Below are 18,801 nucleotides of genomic sequence, written 5' to 3'. Positions count from 1 at the left end.
TCCCGAACAAAAATGCAGGCCCCTTGTTCAGAATAGCCGAGCACAAAACCAAACACGGGAGCCTGAGAGTGGAGCTCCTTTGCCCGGGTGCCCTGTTCAGGTGGCTTGCCCACAAAGCCCACTCTGGAGGGAGGGGACAGACAAGGGAGATACGAAAGGGAGGCCAAGAGGGTGGGGGTGGAGGGAAATGGACGCTTGCTTGGTGTTTGCCTAACACCAACTCATTTAATACTTGGACCACCCTTTGAAGTTGGTTGTGCATTTTTCTAGAAGAGGAAACTGAGTCTCAGAGAGGAGAATCATTTACCCAGAGTCATGATTAGTAGGTGGTAGGCGCCTGAATGTTAATCCGGGTCTAAGGGGCTATAAGCCTCCCTTCTTCCCTGGGGGGTGGGGGAGGCACGGGGTGGAGGTGGGGGAGCTGGAGGAGGAGACAAGGGAAGCGGTGATAGAGTGGGTCTGGGCCTGAGCACCTGGGCGCTGCGGGGGCTGGTGGTGCCCAGAGTGGGGTCCTGGGGAGCAGGGGAGGGGACCTAGACAGGAGTCTGGGCCTCTTCCTGCCCCTAGGGAAGGAAGGAAACCGGAAGGGGCCTCCTAGAACGAGGATCTAGAAGACTGGTGTGTGGGGCCTGGGACCATAGCTTCTGACTCATGAGCCATGAGGCGGCGATATCTCTGCAAGAGCACTGAGGGTCGAGGTCAATGATTTGGGAAGCTCCCGAGTTAGGGCGTCTTGGAGGTGGGCTGTCAGTGTCTGGGGGTGCATGTGAGCGTGTCAGTATCAGCATGACTTGGGGTGACAGTGATTCGGAGGGTGGCTGAGTCAGGGTCCAGTGAGTGCTGAAGAGGCAGCGTGTGTCTGTCGTCTCACAGGACTGGTGACACGGTATTGGGGCGTTAGGGCCTCCCCCATCTGTTGTAAGAACACCCTGGTGTCAACCAGAAACCAACAGACAGCCAAATCCCTGGGGCCCCGCCCAACCGGTCCACCGAGGGGGGAGCCGATTAACCATTAACCCCCACCCCTCCCCAGCAGAGCCTCCACCCCTGCGCAGAGGCTAGGCCCAGACTCCCGGCAGACCCTCCCAGAGGACGGTTTGAAACGCAGGAAGGCAGAGAGGGCGGCTGGGAGGAGGCGGCGGGAGGGCGGAGGCCGGGGCTCGGCCCAGAGCCTTCGGGGTGGGCATCCTGGGCAGGGCAGGCGGCCGAGGCGGGGAGAGGGAGGATGCGCCTCTCCAAAACCCTCGTCGACATGGACATGGCCGACTACAGTGCCGCGTTGGACCCAGCCTACACCACCCTGGAGTTTGAGAATGTGCAGGTGTTGACGATGGGCAATGGTAGGTGGGGGCAGGTGTGCCCAGGTGTGCTAGGTGGGGGCAGGTGTACCCAGGTACTGGAGCGAGTCTGCCGCACTGGGTTTGGGGCTGGGGGGAAAGTGGTAGGCGAGCACTGTGGTCCCGTAGGTGAGGGCACAGGTGTTGCCAGGTGAAGTCGATGTGCCCAGGTACAGTGACCAGAAGCCTTCGGGGTGGTGGTGGGGGGGGTCTGCCAGGGCCAATCTGCAGCAAAAGTAGGGCCTGGGTGTTCCTGCCAGGCCCTTGTGGTCCCTGTGACCAAAGCTGTCACTGTGCAGCGTGTCACCAGGAGCGGGGACTTCATGGTGAGTGTCCTCTCGGCGTCCAGCCCCAGTCATTGGGCCCATCATGACCCCTGCTTGAACCCCTTGGGCCGAGGTTCAGAGAGATGGAAAGGTTATGTCCCGTCCCCGGAGACGGTGGATGGAGACATGACTATGTTTCAGGGTGTCTTTGGGACTTTCCTGGGGGAGAAAACGGAGTTCTCAGGGAGGTTTTGCTAATAAGATGGGGATCAGGAGTGTGCATGCGCACGCTCATTGAGTGTGTGTGTGTGTGTGTATGTGCACACACACACAAGCACATCGGTGCGCACGCACAAGCACACTGGTGTGTGATTGTAACCTCCTGTTGGCATGGGTGCTCGAATTTCCATGTACACACGTGGGCGAGTGGTGGACTTTGTTGCAAATGTGTGTCTGCAGGAACCCATGTGCACGTTTGTGTTCACTGGTCTGTGTGTGCACGTGTTCTGCGTCTATTTCTAGTCACATTTCTTCTCTGAGTGGGTCCGTGTTTGTTGTTATCTCTAGGGATATCTGTGTTTATCTTGCTGATGTCCGTAAGTGGCAATGAGTGTGTATACAGTAAGCAGTGCTGAGTGTGTCTCCGTGGACGTTTGCACGTGTGAGCTCTGGACGTGGATTGGTTTGTGTGTCCTGTGTCTCCCGGACGTACGTCCAGTTTGGGCATCCTGTCCCGTGTCCTTGTGTACGTGTGCACATCCCCGTCCTGGGGGGTCAGCTCTCTCCAGCGCTCATGTGATATCCCATTGCCATTCACACACGCGAGTCACCTCAGCAACACGTCCATTTGTCTCAGACCAGATTGCGTTGCCCGTGTGTCTCCCCAGGTTTGTACATCCGCTCCCGTTATCACTGAGAGCACCTCTAAAGGGGTGGGGGGAGTTCTCCACAAGGAGGTAGGGGAAGGGAGGAGGCTTGGAAGCCAGGACGCGGGGACCTGACCAGTCGCAGGCCAGCCTCAGAGGAGAGGGGCAGCCCACCTGCCTTCCTTCCACAGCTCTGCAGCTTTAGCCAAGCTCTGTAGCACTTGAGTCAGCTCAGCTCAGCCAGAGAGAGGTATTTGCCCTGCCCATGGTCAGTGGGCATGATCCGTGGTCAGTCTCACCATTTGCTCGCCTCCCCCTGCCATTCACTCACTGTGTGACCTTGGGCATGTCACCTCCCCTCTCCTGGCTCCTTCTGCAAAATGGGCTTAGTCATTCCAGGCCTGCTGGCTTTCAGGAGTGTCCAGGGATCACGTGAAGGAGCTGAGGGGAAAACATGTAGGAAACGGTAAACAAGAAGCTGCTGCCCTTGGCGGTGTGTGTGTGACCCCAGAGAGACAGCGTGTGAGACACCTGACCACCATCTAGCCCTGGACTGCCCCCATCACTCCTTCACAGTGGGCACCTCCAGCTCCCAGGAAGTGTGTGTTCCCAAGGCAGGAGCTAAGCTCCTTATGGGATGTCCTAAAGACAGGACAAATCTAGCTCTGGAGCCAGAAAGATCAGGGCTCAAATTCTGGCGTCCATCCTTCCTACCAGTGTAAACTTGTGAAGCCATTTTCCTCTCTGAGCCTCAGTTGTCTCATCTGTAAAATGGGAATAAATCATAGTGCCTGCGTCCCAGGGCTAACCAGAGGATCCCATGCGATAAGGCACCTGAGGGCTTAGCACTGGTAACTGGTCCTGCGCCCTCTATGAGTCAGGTCAGGAACTCTGAGCATCTTTAAGAAGGGTCTACATTCCCCACTGGAGTTTGAAGTGGGCCAGAAAGTTGGGGCAATGTTTTGCATATGTGCTGGGTTGGTAGCTCGAAGGTTCCAAGCTCCCTACCCACCTCCCATCCCTGATTCAGAGGGAGCAGGGGGTCCTTGTTTATCAGAGGCTCCAGCAGACACCCCAACAGGACAGCACTGGCCAGATCAGCACCAGCCTGCATGCCTGGACCATAAATCCGACTCCTCTACTTAGCAGCAGTGTGACGACTCTGGTCAGGTCCTGTCCTTTCTGAACCTTGATGTTCTCACCTGGAGAATGGGCACCATCACCTGACCCTGGGGAGTAGGATGAGCTACTTGGCAGCACCCAGCCTATCCTGCCCAGGATGTGTGAGCCCTTCCCCCAGTCTCCGCCTGAGTTGTGGGGTCAGCTCTCCCGGTGGTTGGAGGAGGCAAGGCTGGAGGAGAAAGGGCACCAATGCAGCTTAACAATTATCCTCATCTCCAGGAATAATTCACCAAGTGGAGGGGGCCGTACTCCTGGGCACCCTCGGAGGCGACGAGATGTTCAGCCAGGACATGACAGAAAGGAGATGTGGCAGTGTGTCCGCTTGTGCACGGAGGCTGGAAATCATCTGCTCCCAGAGTCGTCTTCTGCAGAAAAGTTTTTATTTTACAAACACTGATAAAGTGCTTCTTACCTGCCAAGCACTTCACATATATTGATTCACTGAACCTTCATAACAGCCCTAGAGATTATTATGTGCCCCATTTCACAGGCGGAGAAGGCAATGGCAACCCACTCCCTGGAGAATCCCAGCGACGGGGGAGCCTTGTGGGCTGCCATCTATGGGGTCGCACAGAGTCGGACACGACTGAAGCGACTTAGCAGCAGCAACAGCAGCATTTCACAAGTGAGGAAACGAAGGCACTGAGAAATACATTAATGTGGCCAAGGTCCCATGGCTAAGAAGTGGGCAGGCTCGGATTTAAACTGGGCAGAAGGGCTAGAGAGATTATGCTGTTAACCACAGCACTATAGCCCTGTCCAGTGCTTAGCTAGATGTTCCCTAGGAGCCCAAGATCGGATTCAGGGTGAAAACGTGTGTGTGTGGTGTGTGTGTGTGTGTGTGTGTATGACTTTGTGTGGTATGTGTCTGCAAGCATTTTTCTGGGGAGATGGTTCACAGTGTCATCTTCTCTAAGAGGTCTATCCTCGGTGGAAGAGTTGCTTACAAAAACGAGGGTTCAGCTGTGGAAATATAAGATAAAATTGAAAATGACTGAACCAGTCAATCTGCCCTCTTTTGCAATTAGGGAAACTGAAGCCCAGGGGAAACTGAAGCAAGGAAAAGGAACTTGCCCAAGGTCACAGACGACTTAAGAGGCAGCACTAGTCACAGAGACCACAGCCACCTACCTCTTATCCCCCTCCTCACATAGATGCAGCAGTTTTGTTTTGGTTTTTTTTGCCCCACGGTATGTGGGAATCTTACTTCCCTGACCAGGGCTCAAACCCACTCCCCTTGCACTGGAAGTGCATCGTCTTAACCACTGGACCACCAGGGAAGTCCCAATGCAGTAGCTTTTGCTATGGGGTGCCCAGATCCTTGCTGTGATCCTCCCAGGAGGGCAAACGAGCCACTGTCCTTGATGTATGTCTTCCTGTTTCCTTGCAGAATTTGCAAGGCCCCTGAGTACCAAGCTGAGACTCACCCAGCCTTGGCCACTCTGAGAAACAGGACTTGGTTCTGGAGATGATGGGGGAATATTTGCCCCTCTCATAGCTCCCTCTGCCCAGCTAATCAGGGTCCATAACTGTTGGACGCATCCTAGGAAACAGCCAGTTTCTTCATTCCTTCCCAGAGAAAGCTGAGGCTAGCGATCGCCACCACGGGGAGGAGCAGACCCTTGTTAAACAACTCTACGAAGTCAGTGTCACAACTATCCCTAAGTTACGGATGCGAAATGGGAGTTCCAAAACAGCAAGGAACTTGCCCAAGTTCTTTGAGGGGGGTCAGTAGCACCTGGGTTTAGCTGAGGCTGAAGCCCTGGAAAGATCCCTACAAGGCTCACATCCTTTTCTGAATATAAACCACCAAGAGAGCAGGGCCTCTGAGAGGTGACTTCCTGCCCCTCCTGCGTCCTCACTCTTTGCTTTTCTGGCGCAGACACATCCCCATCAGAGGGTGCCAACCTCAACGCACCCAACAGCCTGGGTGTCAGTGCCCTGTGCGCCATCTGTGGGGACCGGGCCACGGGCAAACACTACGGTGCCTCGAGCTGTGACGGCTGCAAGGGCTTTTTCCGGAGAAGTGTGAGGAAGAACCACATGTACTCCTGCAGGTGAGGAACCTTGATTTCTACATCTGGGAAATGGGTGCCCTTCGGCTGATGCTCCCCCGGGTCTGTCTTCTCCCTGGGTAGGTCTCAGAGCCTTCTGCCCTTCAAGGCCTTCAAGCCTCTAATTTCTTCGCCCTTGCGGATCAGATGGGAGTGTCTATTCTAGACATCCCTTTATTGAACACTTACTATGTGCTGGGAACCATACTAAGTTTTTGCCTGTGTTAACCGCTCCCAGAAGCTCATCGTGATTTTTCCCATTTAGCAAATGGGCACCTCTGAGGCTTAGGATCAAGTCTCCTCTGAAACCACAGAGGGTGAGGCCCATCCCCCAACCTGGCGCTTTTTCTGGGGTGGATCGGGGGTTGGCCCCAGGCCTTTCCACCTCTCTCAAGGCCTTGGAGAGTCCTCCTTCAGAAGCATCTCCCCTTCTGGGTAACAACAATAATAAAATAATAGCAGCTGTAGTTACAAGCTCTTACTGTGAACAGACACTGCACTGAGCCCCATTTGGGTAATTATCTCATTTTCACCTGTCAACACCCCTCTGCAGAGGTTACTATTATTATCTCATTTTATAGATGAGGAAGCTGTGGCTTGGAGAGGACTGGGAATTTGCCCAAGGTCACCCAGCTTGAATCAACGGCAAGCCCGGGGTTGCCAGGGCACCACCCAGAACCACGGTGGCGCCTGCCTGCCTCTACTCCATATCCCCCTCCAGAAAGCGGCTTATGTGGACCAAGTACTGAAACTGATTCACAGCCAGTAGCCTGCTCTGGGCTTTTAATAAGATACGTGGGAAATAGCAGTGCCTTCTACTCATAGCTGAGTGATCTGAGGCCACGTGTCTGCTCTCTGAGCCTCAGTTTCCTCATGTTTAGGGGGACAGGGTTGGGCTCTCAGAGAGTCCACAGGGCCTTTCCAGCTCCTGGTTGGTTAGCTGGAGGACTCCTGGGATGAAAGGTTTGAGCAAGGAGCCTGGAGGTCAACCAGATGGCCAGGATCCTAGTTGAGCCCTGGGGAGAGGAGGGCTGTCCTTTCTTCCTCCAACCACCCCAAGCCCTCCCCAGGTTTAGCCGGCAGTGCGTGGTGGACAAAGACAAGAGGAACCAGTGCCGCTACTGCAGGCTCAAGAAGTGCTTCCGGGCTGGCATGAAGAAGGAAGGTGAGCCTCGGGCCCCGCCTTCCGCCCCTGCCCCACCCGCGCCCACAAGCTCCTGACGGCCATTTACAACTGTGGCCACAACTTTATGACTCGGTGACAGGCCCCAGGGTGACTGGCTAATGGCTGAGAGGAGGGAGGGCCTGAAGATCTGACCATAGGGAGGGGCTGGGCTTGGTCTTGAGAAAGATTCCGAGAGATAAGCTCCTACTCTCAGCTACTCGGGTTCCCAGTGCCACCACCCCTGCCTGCCTTCAACACCGCAAGGCAGCCAGGTTGGGTGTTTTTTCTTTTTTTAATGTGATTTTATTTTTTCATTTTTTGGCTGCACTCCTCGGCATGTGGAATCTTAGTTCCCTGACCAGGGATTGAACCCACACCCCTTGCAGTGGAGACACAAAGTCTTAACCACTGGACCACCCCGGAAGTCCTTGGGTATTTTTGCTTAATATACTATTTCAAGCATCAGGAAAAATGTAGAGAATGGCATGACAAACTTCCATGGCCCCATGACTAGACTCAGCAAATGTGAATGGGTATGGGGCGGGGCTCTATCTCCCATCTTCCTGTTCCAGGGTCAAGTACCTCAGTTCCTTAGTCTTTGTTCTTGGGTATCAGATGAGGCAGCGTCCTCAGGCTCTAGAGAAAGGGAACAAGGCATCAGACTCGTTCTGGGTGGTGGAGGCTGGGAGTGCTGGGGCACATTTATTAAGGTGTCTCCTGCCACCAGAAGCTGGGCTTTTCCACCTGGCTGGGCTTTCCCACAACTGATAGTTCTTTCATTATCATGACAGCCCTGTGGGGCACTATCATCACCCTAGCTTTTTCATAGACAAGGGAACCGAGGCCCAGAATGGGTCAACAACTTGCCCGAGGCCCCCCCAGTTGGTTGAAGCAAGCTCCGAGGTGTGAACCCCGAGCTTTGGTTTTGAGCTCAATGCAGTTTGGGTGATAACCTCGATGCTGCCTGCTATGCCCTCCGGACTCTAGGAACGTTTGAAAGTTTTTTCTAGCCCACGCTCAGGAAACAAACATCTTTTAACTGCTTCTCTGAGTAACTTGAGCCCATTTTCAAATCTCTCTGTCTCCTTCTCTGCTCAATGCACCTTTCCCAGCCCTGAGACTGGCTCCCAGACCTTCACTTCCAGCCCGCAGCTGCGGCACACTAACCAAAACCCTTGGTCTAGTTCTACACAAACATACACCTGCCCCACCCGACCCCCAGCAGGATCCTGGGACCCAGCCTTCTCCCGGCCAACTGGGAAGAGGGGGAACTTGGCTTTGGCAGTCTACCCTCCCTGACTCTGCCTTTGAGCCCCTGTTTCTCTGCGCGCCTCCTGGGAAATATCCTCTGGGTCTCATCCCTATAGGGCCCTGAGAGTTTATGACCCCTGCTGTGAAACCTGGGCTATGACCCTCAGGAACACACCATGATGGTCACACCACGATTCTCATCTGGACCTCAGTGGTTCTCAAGAGCAAGGAGAACCTTTTTCAAAGGACAGATGCCCCCCATCTCTCCCCCACCCAGTTTTCAATGGGATTGCACCACTCTTACCTTGAACTTGAGCACAACTTTGTCGAATGAGAAATGTTATGAATGAGGGACTTTCCTGGCTGTCTAGTGGTTAAGACTCTGTGCTTCCACTGCAGGAAGCGAGGGTTCAATCCCTCATCGGGCAACCACTATCCTGCATTCGACAGGCCCTGGCCACCAAAAAAAGAAAAGAAATAAATAAAAGAAATGTCATGAATGGGAATATGAGGCATGTGTGATCAGCTAGGGGCTTTCCTGGTAGCTCAGCGGTAAAGTATCTGCCTGCAATGCAGAAGATGCAGGAGACCCAGGTTCAATCCCTGGGTTGGGAAGATCCCTTGGAGGAGGGCATGGCAACCTATTCCAGTATGCTTGTTTGGAGAATCCCATGGACAGAGGAGCCTGGCGAGCTTATAGTCCCTGGGATCACAAAGTCGGACATGACTGAGCACACACACGTGAATAGCTAGAGGCAAGGAAAAGATTGAGAGCTACAGTCTAAGAGCCAAACGGTTTAGGGTTCTAAGAGCCAGTGATTCTATCAGCTCGACAGCCTGAAGATTTTATATTTGAGAGAATGAATCTCTTGTGTTAAAATTCCAAGCGTTGTGACAGGCGGGAGGGAGAAAGGTTGGCAGCTCACCTGAGCAGACGGCCACCTTCCTAGGTTGTAGGTAGCCTGTTCCTGCATCTCACTGGTCTTTAGAGATGTCTCTTATTAAACATTCAGAGTCACTTTCATGTGTGTGGCAGATCACACACTTCAGTGAAGTTTCTGCCCCATCTGGGCTTCAGTGTTCACATCTATAAAATCACAGAGGTGGATAATGAACCCTCCTTCCAGCTCTGTGAGTCTTGCTATACGCCCACTGATCTACCTGTGCAAGTACACACTGCCCACCAGGACATGTGTGTTTGTTCCCTGGTCCTCCCACTGGACTGCCACAGAGTCGGCAGGCCCAGGGGAGGGAGAGTCCGCAGCCATTCTACCTTGGCTTAGCCTTGAAAATAGCCAGTAGCTTCTTATCTTGGAGAAGGTGGCATTATGCCAAGAGGAGAGGAGGATCGGCTAATGGCAAGTGTGTGGGGGCTATAGTAAAGGCTGGTAGTTGTTTGCACGCTTGGGTTAACCAGGAGATCCTGACACATGCAGTGGGCTCAGCTGCTTTGAGAACAGGCCAGGGTAGCAAAGTGTCCCACTGCCACTGTGGTCAAGTTCTGGGAAGTAAGGGCATGACTAGCTCTTGTTGTTATTGTTCATTTGTTAAGTCATGTCCAACTCCCTGCTACCCCATGGATTGCAACACGCTAGGCTTCCCTGTCCTTCACTATCTCCTGAAGTTTGCTCAAACTCATGTCCATTGAGTTGGTGACACCGTCCAACCATCTCATCCTCTGTCGTCCCCTTCACCTCCTGCCCTCAGTCTTTCCCAGCATCAGGGTCTCTTCCAATGAATCAGCTCTTCACATCAGGTGGCCAAAGTATTGGAACTTCAGTATCAGTCCTTCCAATGAATATTCAGAGTTGATTTGCTTTAGGATTGACTGGTTTGACTAGCTCTACCTAAGTCTTACAGTCCCAATACCCCTCCTTGGCTTGGTGGGAGGTTCTCAGAGCCAAGAGAGATTCTCAATGGAAGCCCCAGAACTGGGAGAGTTAGGACCAGTTTTTATTTCCCTTCCTCGATGGCCTTAGGAGAATCTAGAAATTAGAACTCCAAAGTTGTCCATGAGGACAAGAAAGCATGGATTGTAAATGTAGCATTCATAGACCAGTCAGGTGTATAGGAGGTCATCAAATCTTTCCACTTTAGAGATAGGAAAGTTGAGACCAGAGAGGTGATATGATCGGGTCAAGGGCAGAGGAAGTCAGGACTACACCTCGGGCTCCCCAGAGCTGAGCAGACACCAAATTCCCTGGATGAGAACTAGGACTGATGGCCTTGGGAGGCAACTGGATTTGGTCAAGTCTCTGAAACTTCCTCTCAACCACAGAGAAGGGCTCTGAATCTCAAAGTCTTGTGAGTTTGGACAGAGGATATTCCATGGTGATCAAGTAGGTTAAAGAACAGAGACTCGGAAGAAATCTGGGGGCCAGTGGGCCCAATGGCAGGTCCCAAATTCTTTCCTATAAACCTACACCTACCTGAGCCTGAGCTGTCAGACCCAGGACAAATGTCTGATGCCCGGCTTTGGAAATTCAGCCCAGGAATCAGGGCCAGGGATGCAGGAAGTACAAGTTGGCAGTAGGCCAGGGGCCCACGAATGGGCCCTACCTGGGATCCCCGGCCCAGCCCCCCTCCCCACACCCCCAATCAGGGGTTCTCTCGGAAGACAGGCTCGTCCTCTCCGCCTCTACCCAGGCCGGTTAATATTCAATAGAAGTTACATTAGGTCCCCGACCCTGCTAATACTGAGCAAACATTTGGAAAACATCATTCCGTGACTGAGCTCGCGCCGGGCACTGATAACGCCGGCCTAACCTTGAGGAGCCCAATCCCCAGCTGCTGACAGCAGCCCTTTTCTTAGGCCCGCCGCCACTTGGCGCCCTGGTGGGTGCGGGCTGGCAGCCGTGGGAGGGGTGTCACAGGCGGGGTGGGACCCAGGCAGGGGAGCGCTGCTGGGAGCTGGCCCCGGGTCCAGGGTGGTGGGTCTAAGAAGAGGAGTTTTCTTACCTTGGGACCTCTGTTACATCCCACTAACTCTGGGTTCCCTTTACACTATCTGTGTTTTTATTTTTTTGGCCATACCACGTGGCTTGTGGGATCTTTAGTTCCCTGACCAGGGATCGAACTTACGCCCCCTACATTGGAACTGCAGTCTTAGCCACTGGACTTCCAGGAAAGTCCTACACTGGCTGACTTCCCTTCTCTGATTTCAATGATGTTTGAAATCAAGAGAGTTGAAGAGCGGAATGTCAATGTTCCACTGAGAAATGGGGTGTAGATTGCACCTGAGAAGCAAAGCTTGTCTCCTTCTGCACCTTCTTTCGGCCACTCAACGGATATTTATTGAGCACCCACTGCGTGCTAGGCTCTGTTCTAGTTGCTGGGACTATAGCAGTGGATGAAAGGGAAGATATTCTGGCTTTCTGGAGCTTTCTTTCTCTTAGACAGACAGAGAGTGAAGAAAGGACAGAGAACAAGTACCAAGAAGAAAAATAAAACAGGAGAAAGTGGCAGAACCTGCAGGAGGGGTATCCGCGTCAGACAGGGTGGTCAGAGAGGGTGTTTCTGAGAGGTGATATTTGTAAGGAGACGCGAGTAAAGGGAGAGGGAGACGCTTAGTTGTGGGGGATGGGGTGTGAGTGGGAGGAGAATTCCAGGCAGTTGGGAACAGCAGTGGCGAAAACTTTGATGGAGAGTGGCTGAGTGAGTCCCAGGAATGGCTGGGAGGCAGGTTTGATAGAGTAAAAGTGAGATGGGGGAGATAGGACCACTGTGAGAAAGGGTGACCTGACTCCAGGTATGATGGGGAGGTCCTGGGTTTCCGCAGTGGAGGGATGTGACCTGAGTCGGGTTTCAGGGGATCCCTTTGTCTTCTGAGAGGTGCACAGACTGCAGGGGTAAGGCTGGAAACAAAGCGGCCAGAGAGGAGGGTCTGAACTCCCCCAGGACCCAGCCCAGAGTGGGAGCTGCAGGTGGGTTTGCACAGATTACTGACAGCATTTGGAGTGTGTGTGTGGTGGTGGTGGTGGTGGTGGGGTGGTGAGAGAAAGAGACATATAGCGAGGCCCCCAGGCTGGGAGGAAGAATAAAGCTGCCTGTTCCTGAGATGGGAAAGACCAAGAGGAGCAGGTCTGGGAAAGAAAAGGCTGTAGATGGGGAAAGGCTGTAGATGAGGCCCAGAGAGAGGGTGTGGCCCCCACCAGCGCACGGAGACTGAGCGGTGAATCCCACCAGGAACCCAGGTCTCCTGCAGCCTCATCCTCCCTTCTTACAGCTTCAACAAAGGCCTCGCAGGTTCCGAGGGCCTGTCAGGGAGGCAGAAGGACCATCCCACATCTTAGGCCAAGGCTGACCCGAGTAGAGATGCAAGGAGGTGTGGGGCCCGGGTGGACAGAGGCCCTGGATCTCTGAGTTCCTGGGAGGGGAGCCCCGTGGTGGGGCAGGAGGCAGCCAGAGCTTTTGCGAGCTGTCTCTGGGAAGGTTAGCCTAGAGCACATGTGCTTCCTACTAATGACAGACCCCAGGGCAGATGGGGCCTCCAGACCCCCTTGTCCAGGCTTCTGCCTCTGCACTCAGGCATCCCTGGGCCATCTCCATCACTCAGAGCAATTCATTTTGCTTGTCTTATCCACTTGCACCTGGAAAGGAAGGGACCCTTTTCTAAAACACAGCTTGAAAGCCTATCATCGAGACAGATCTCCTGTTCAAAATTCAAGACCCGCCTGAGGCCCTCTGCCAAGTCATCCCAGCCTTGCATGCCTCCCATGACGGGTAGATCACTCCTCAAGCCACCCTGTTGTGTGAGGAGCAGTGCTGGTGCTGGGAAAGTTCTCCCACAAGCTGGGTGAGGAGCCATTGGCCGCCATCCCCACACACTGATCTGGGCTCTGTGGCCTGGGCACTCTCCCTCCTGCCCCCAGCTCCCACCTCCAAGTGGGTTCCCTTTGTTCCTGGACAGCCCTGCAGGACAGCCCTCCGAGTTCACCTCTCTCCCCTTGTCCTTCAGCCACCCCTCCTGGCATGGGACCTGTCTCCTCCCACTCACCTCCCTCTGCCTCCTCACAGCTGTACAGAATGAACGGGACCGGATCAGCACTCGCCGGTCCAGCTACGAGGACAGCAGCCTGCCCTCCATCAACGCGCTCCTGCAGGCTGAGGTCCTATCCCAGCAGGTACCAGGGGAGCCTCCCCCACCCACCTGGGGCCCCCTCCTCCCAAAGAGGAATCTCAGCTCCACCCCTTTCCTTCCCACCCGGGCCTTTAGAGCAGCAGACGGGAGTGCCCTTGGACATCACGAAGGGAAACTGAGTCCAGGGTCACACAGCCCATTTAGTAGCAAAGACTCAGACCCTGGTGGCTCAGACGGTAAAGAATCTGCCTACAGTTGCCTGGGTTCCATCCCTAGGTTGGGAAGATGCCCTGGAGGAGGGGATGGCAACCCACTCCAGTACTCTTGCCTGGGGAATTCCCATGGAGAGAGGAGCCTGGTGGGCTACAGTCCATGGGGTTGCAGACAGTCGAGCACGACTGAGTGACTAAGCGCAGCACAAACCCACTGCTGGCACTTAGCAGCTCCGTGGGGCCCGCATTGTGCAGGCCAAGCAGTCTCTGAGATTGGCTTAGCCCCGAGAGAAAAGAGGAGTGGACATTGTGGCGCACTGGGGCTCAGCCAGCCCCCCTTGCTGTGTGACCTTAGGTGAGTTGACTACCTCTCTGGACAGTGGTATCTGCACCTTCCGATGAGGATGGGCACTTTTGCCCTGCTTCTCCTCTAGGGCCAATGGGTTTTTTAGGCTTCAGAGGAGCTGGTGGAGGAGGAGGTAGGGGGCAAGCAGCAGATGAAGGCCCAGAGAGAGCCGTCTTCCCCCATAACCGCCTCCGTGGCATCCTCCCTTTCCGGTTTGCCCACAGCTTCCTTCAGAGCTGAGAAGGCACCCACAGTCCAGCTCCTCTTTCCCGGGCAGGGAAGCTCTCTGAGTGGGTGGGGGCTCTGTGCAGGGGACAGAGTATATGGAGGGGGGCCCCAGCCACCCCAGCGTTTTCCTTCGTCCCTGCTAGATCACCTCCCCTGTCTCCGGAATCAACGGCGACATTCGGGCGAAGAAGATCGCCAGCATCGCGGATGTGTGTGAGTCCATGAAAGAGCAGCTGCTGGTGCTCGTCGAGTGGGCCAAGTACATCCCAGCCTTCTGTGAGCTCCCCCTGGACGACCAGGTGAGGGAGGACGCGGTCTGCGGGCAGTGCGGGCCCTGGGTAGGTGGGTCCTGCTGCACCCCCCCCACCCCGGATATGGCCTTGGGCTGATTCGATTTATTTCACAAACACGCGTTGAGCTCATGTGTGCATGGAGCTGTTTAAATCACTTTACAAATATTAGCTCATTTAATCCTTCCGACAACCCTAGGTAAGGTAAGTGCTATTATGACCATATCATATAGGTGAGGAAACTGGGGACACAGAGAGGTTAAATAACTTGCTCAAGGTCACACAGCTAGTATCCAACACAGGCAGAACTAGAACAAGCAGGCAGGCTTCAAAGTCCAGGCCCGTAGCCGCTGCACTGCTGTATCCGACAGCTCTCCCAGGTAGGATGTGGGTAGGGGCTCAGGGGCAGGGCCTAAGCCCTGGCTCTAAGAAAGGTTCTCTCTGTGATCTTGGACAAATTACTTCCTCTCCCTAAGCCTCTGTTTGCTCATCTGTAAAGTATGAATTGTAATATCCCCTTCAGAAACCTGTTGGGAGGATGGAGAACATTACCATTTGAAAAGTGTCAGTGGTGTAATGGGACACCCACACAGTCCTGGCCTCCCTAAATGTCAGTTTCTTCCTTGTATCCCACCAAGATGGATTTTCATTCAGCAATTTTATTTCCCAAACTACCTTCTTTGGAATACCAAAAATGTCTTAGTGGGGCTGAGGGATGGGGTGCTGAGGACAGTCGAGTTCCTGAGTACCTGCTCAGGAGGCCCTGAGGCCTCTGCAGACACTTTTTTGTTTGGGAAAGAGGGGCTGAACTGGGTCATCGACTCAGCTCGGATGGAAGCGGGGCGGCACCAACGGACAGTGTTCCAGATCCCGGCTCCTGGTACATTTGCTTCTCTGTTTTGCAATTCTGCACGGAAGATTAGCAACATGTCTCGGTCTCTTAAAGTTTCTCAGAAGTCCTCAGGCAAGGCAGCTGTTGAACCTTGGGAAGCCCAGGGCTTCTCAAAGTTCTCTGGGGCCCAGGCGCTCCTGGAATGCGTTTGCATCCCGTGGTGAAACAGGCTGTGAAAACCCTGGCTTGGCTGGTCCTCACCCTCACACAGAGGCCAGATCGGATGCCCTCTCACACGGATTCCTCGCTGCTTCGGGAGGGATGACAAGGCAGGGATCTTGGCCAGGCTGCCCTGGCCTTCTTCCCTGTTCCTCGTGTTCTGGCCTCGGTCCCCTCTGCTGGAGAGGCTCCATTAATGTTTAATCCCTCCTGTTCCTTCCCAGGGGCTCAGCAGGACAACAAGATTCCCCCCCCAAAGCTAAGCAATTGTTAACCTCCATTTCCCACCCAAAACCTCCGTGGCTGGGGCTCAGAGCATTCTCAGAGAGCAGTGATGGGTGGCCAGTAACATAGCATAATCATTAACATCGCCACCCACCACCTGCCCACCCCCAGAACAGCCATGTTAGGGGGCTGGACCCAGGGCCAAGAGGGTTCCCAGCTCCCCATTCATAGTGTATAAGGAGCTTATCCTGCCTGTGATGGGTGGCGCACAGCGGGGAGAACTGGGGGATGTTGTCTGTCAACATTGCCCCAGGAACCAAGTGTGTTTGCTTCTTGGTTTGTTTGGGGCATTGACCCACTGAAACCTAGAAGGCTGGATAGCATTGGGTAAGGGGATGGAGGCTTGAAGGGAAAGAGCGATTTGCCCAAGGTCACAGAGCAAGACAGCCACAGGATTCAACTCTAGGTCTTCTGTCTCTCGATCGCAAAGACACTGGAGTAAGTGACGAAAGTCCTGCATGGTGCCTGGCGTGTAGGAAGTGCTTGATAATCAGCAGGCTTTGGGCTCCTTTGTCCTGCTCATGGAAAGGGAGTTCTTGCCCTCCTCCAAGGCTGCTTGCCATTCCCCCTCTTTTCCTGTCATCCTCACCAGGCTTCACCTTGGGGGTTCACAGACGTGGTAAGGATATGGCTGCAACAGAGGCTCAATCTGGAAGGATGTTAAGTAGAGTGGCTCATCCATTCACCTGTCCCTTCATCTTTCATCCAAACAAATATTTATTGAATGCCTACTATGTGCCAGGTGTCCTCCATACCTTAGAACTACCTCACGTCCTTAGCAAGGCCTTTTATGATTTACCCCGTTGCTCTTCATCACATGAGCCTCCTCTTCCTTTCTTCTTCCCTCCTTCCATCCATTGGTCTATTTCTTCTTTCTTTCTCCCTCCCTTCCTCTTTCCTTCCTTCCTTCTCCTCCTGCCTCCCTCCCTCCCTTCTTTTCCCAAACAAGCGTCTGGCACTTGTGGTTTTCATTCAGTCTCTCAGTCGTGTCCCAGTCTGGTGTGAGACCCCGTGGACTTCAGCACACCAGGCTTCCCTGTCCTTTGCTGACTCCTGGAGTTTGCTCAAACTCATGTCCATTGAGTCAGTGATGCCATCCAACCATCTGATCCTCTGTCACCCCCTCCTTTTCCTGCTCTCAATCTTCCCCAGCATCCCCAGCATCAGGGTCTTTTCCAATGAGTTGGTTCTTCTCATCAGGTGGCCAAAGTATTGAAGCTTCAGCTTCAGTGTTAGTCCTTCCAATGAATATTCAGGACTGATCTCCTTTAGGATGGACTGGTTTGATGTCCTTGCTGTCCAAGGGACTCTCAAGAGTCTTCTCCAACACCACAGTTCGAAAGCATCAATTCTTCAGTGCTCAACCTCCTTTATGGTCCAACTCTCACATCCGTACATAACTATTGGAAAAACCATAGCTTTGACCGTACAGATTTTTATTGGCAAGGTGAGGTCTGGCAGTTAGTAGGCTTCAAGATCTGATGACTTCAAGAATGAGCAGTCCAATGAATTAATGAATAAAAGCATTTTTGCTTCCTAGTTTAGTCTGCTAAAGGATTTCCAAGCTCCCTAACCCTGCCTTGCAGATAGGATCCTTGAGGCTACTAGCCTACGACCATTTGACCAGCCCCATCCTTGATCCTCATGCAAGCACTGAAGCAGGTGGTTCTGAAAAGGCAGGCAATGCCCTCCTGTGGGCTGGCAGGGCTCCCACCTGCCAGACTTCAGACTCAGACTTCAGTCTTCCAAGGCCTCTCTGTCCTCTCTGCAGGGAAGGGGTCGGTCAAGCGGATCCCTGGCCAAGGACCATTGCTCACACGCTTTGCCTCAGAAACCAGCATCCATGTCCAGATTCTTACAACAGAATCTAGAATCTTCCAGCTTCAAGTGGGTGGATGCTCTAGAGATCTTTTGGAGCAGTGATTTCCCAAAGACAACCATGCATCAAAATCAACTGAGGAGCTTGTTAATCTCAGATCCCTTGGGCCCACCCCAGACAAAGAGAATCAGTGCCTCGGGTAGTAAGGCCCAAGAATCTGTGTTTTACAAAACACCCTTCATCGTGTTACATAGCTGATCCATGAGTAGGAATTCAGAACCCCCAAAAAAGCTCTAAAAGTTTTATAACTTTTTGGGTTTATAGACCCTCTTGAGAGTCTGATGAAAGCCTTTAAGTCTCTGCTAACACACACACAGAGTGGTGTTACAGTTTTACCAGGCACACAGACACACAGACGAGGCCCAGAGGGGAGCAGCAGCTTACCCCGAACGCAGCAGTTCAAGGGCAGAGTTGGCATTTGGTGTCCCGGCTCGAGCACAGGTTGTCTCCCCTTTCAGCGGTCAGCTGAAGCTTTTCCCAGTTTCTAGTTTTATCAGTTATGAGAGGAAGGCAGCCGTTTTCTGATGCCCATCTTATCATTCAGGCAGGTAAAGGCAAGCAGAACACTAATGCTGACTTGCTCAGGGTCATTGAGTTGGCGGGGAGCAGCCTCCCCACGGGTGCAGATGCCTTCCCAGGCATGTGGACACCGGACGCCGTCCCCTCTCTCTTCCAGGTGGCCCTACTCAGAGCCCACGCCGGCGAGCACCTGCTTCTCGGAGCCACCAAGCGCTCCATGGTGTTCAAGGATGTTCTGCTTCTAGGTGAGGATGCTGTCTGCCCAGCCAGGGCTCTGCAGGAGGCATGCCGAGCGTGGAGCGCACCTGGGCATGGGAGATTTCCCTGGTGGTGTGCAGAGTGAGGGAAGCAGATGAGAATGGTCCTGTCCTCAGTATTCTCAACTGGATACCGGATTCAGATGCAGGGAAATGTGGACTCGAGGAATTAAATTCCCCAGCATTCATGTTACAGCACAGTCAGGCTTAGCCCTGGGGTAACCTGTGCATTCAGATGTACTTTCTGGAGAGGGAGCAAAAGGCAGTCGGGAATGGCACAAACCCCCAGTCTGTGTCACCTATACCGTCATAACGTGTTTGTTTATTACTCTAACTTCTTACATAGGGCACACCGTGGGCCCTGGTCTGAGTACTTTACAAATACCAACCCCTCTAGTACGACAACCCAATGAGATAAGCACTATAATTTTATTCCCATTTTACTGATGGAAAACTGAGGCACAGAAAGTAATTTATCCAGATAGATCTGGCTAATCAGTGGAAAAAGCAAGATTCAGTCCAGGTGGTCTAAT

General features: G+C 53.5%; 1 protein-coding gene across 4 annotated transcripts in view; it reads left to right on the top strand.

Annotated features, from left to right (window-relative positions):
* The first annotated feature begins 1,055 nt into the window (after positions 1 to 1,055).
* HNF4A (hepatocyte nuclear factor 4, alpha) overlaps positions 1,056 to 18,801 on the top strand; it is a 29,809-nt gene continuing 12,063 nt past the window's right edge. For 3 of the 4 annotated variants that reach the window (XM_010840993.1, XM_010840994.1, XM_010840992.1), the window contains exons 1-6: positions 1,056 to 1,340; positions 5,534 to 5,708; positions 6,776 to 6,870; positions 13,138 to 13,244; positions 14,131 to 14,286; positions 18,169 to 18,256. In XM_010840993.1, coding sequence (XP_010839295.1) covers positions 1,226 to 1,340; positions 5,534 to 5,708; positions 6,776 to 6,870; positions 13,138 to 13,244; positions 14,131 to 14,286; positions 18,169 to 18,256 — 736 coding nt within the window. In that variant the 5' untranslated portion in view covers positions 1,056 to 1,225. The remainder of the gene's footprint in view (positions 1,341 to 5,533; positions 5,709 to 6,775; positions 6,871 to 13,137; positions 13,245 to 14,130; positions 14,287 to 18,168; positions 18,257 to 18,801) is intronic. The other variant, XM_010840995.1, reaches the window with a different exon arrangement.

Source organism: Bison bison, unplaced genomic scaffold, assembly GCF_000754665.1.
Source record: "Bison bison bison isolate TAMUID 2011002044 unplaced genomic scaffold, Bison_UMD1.0 scf7180017864154, whole genome shotgun sequence".
Lineage (NCBI taxonomy): Eukaryota > Metazoa > Chordata > Mammalia > Artiodactyla > Bovidae > Bison > Bison bison.
The sequence above is the reverse complement of the archived record's forward strand: the minus strand, read 5'-3'. Positions and strand labels throughout refer to the sequence as shown.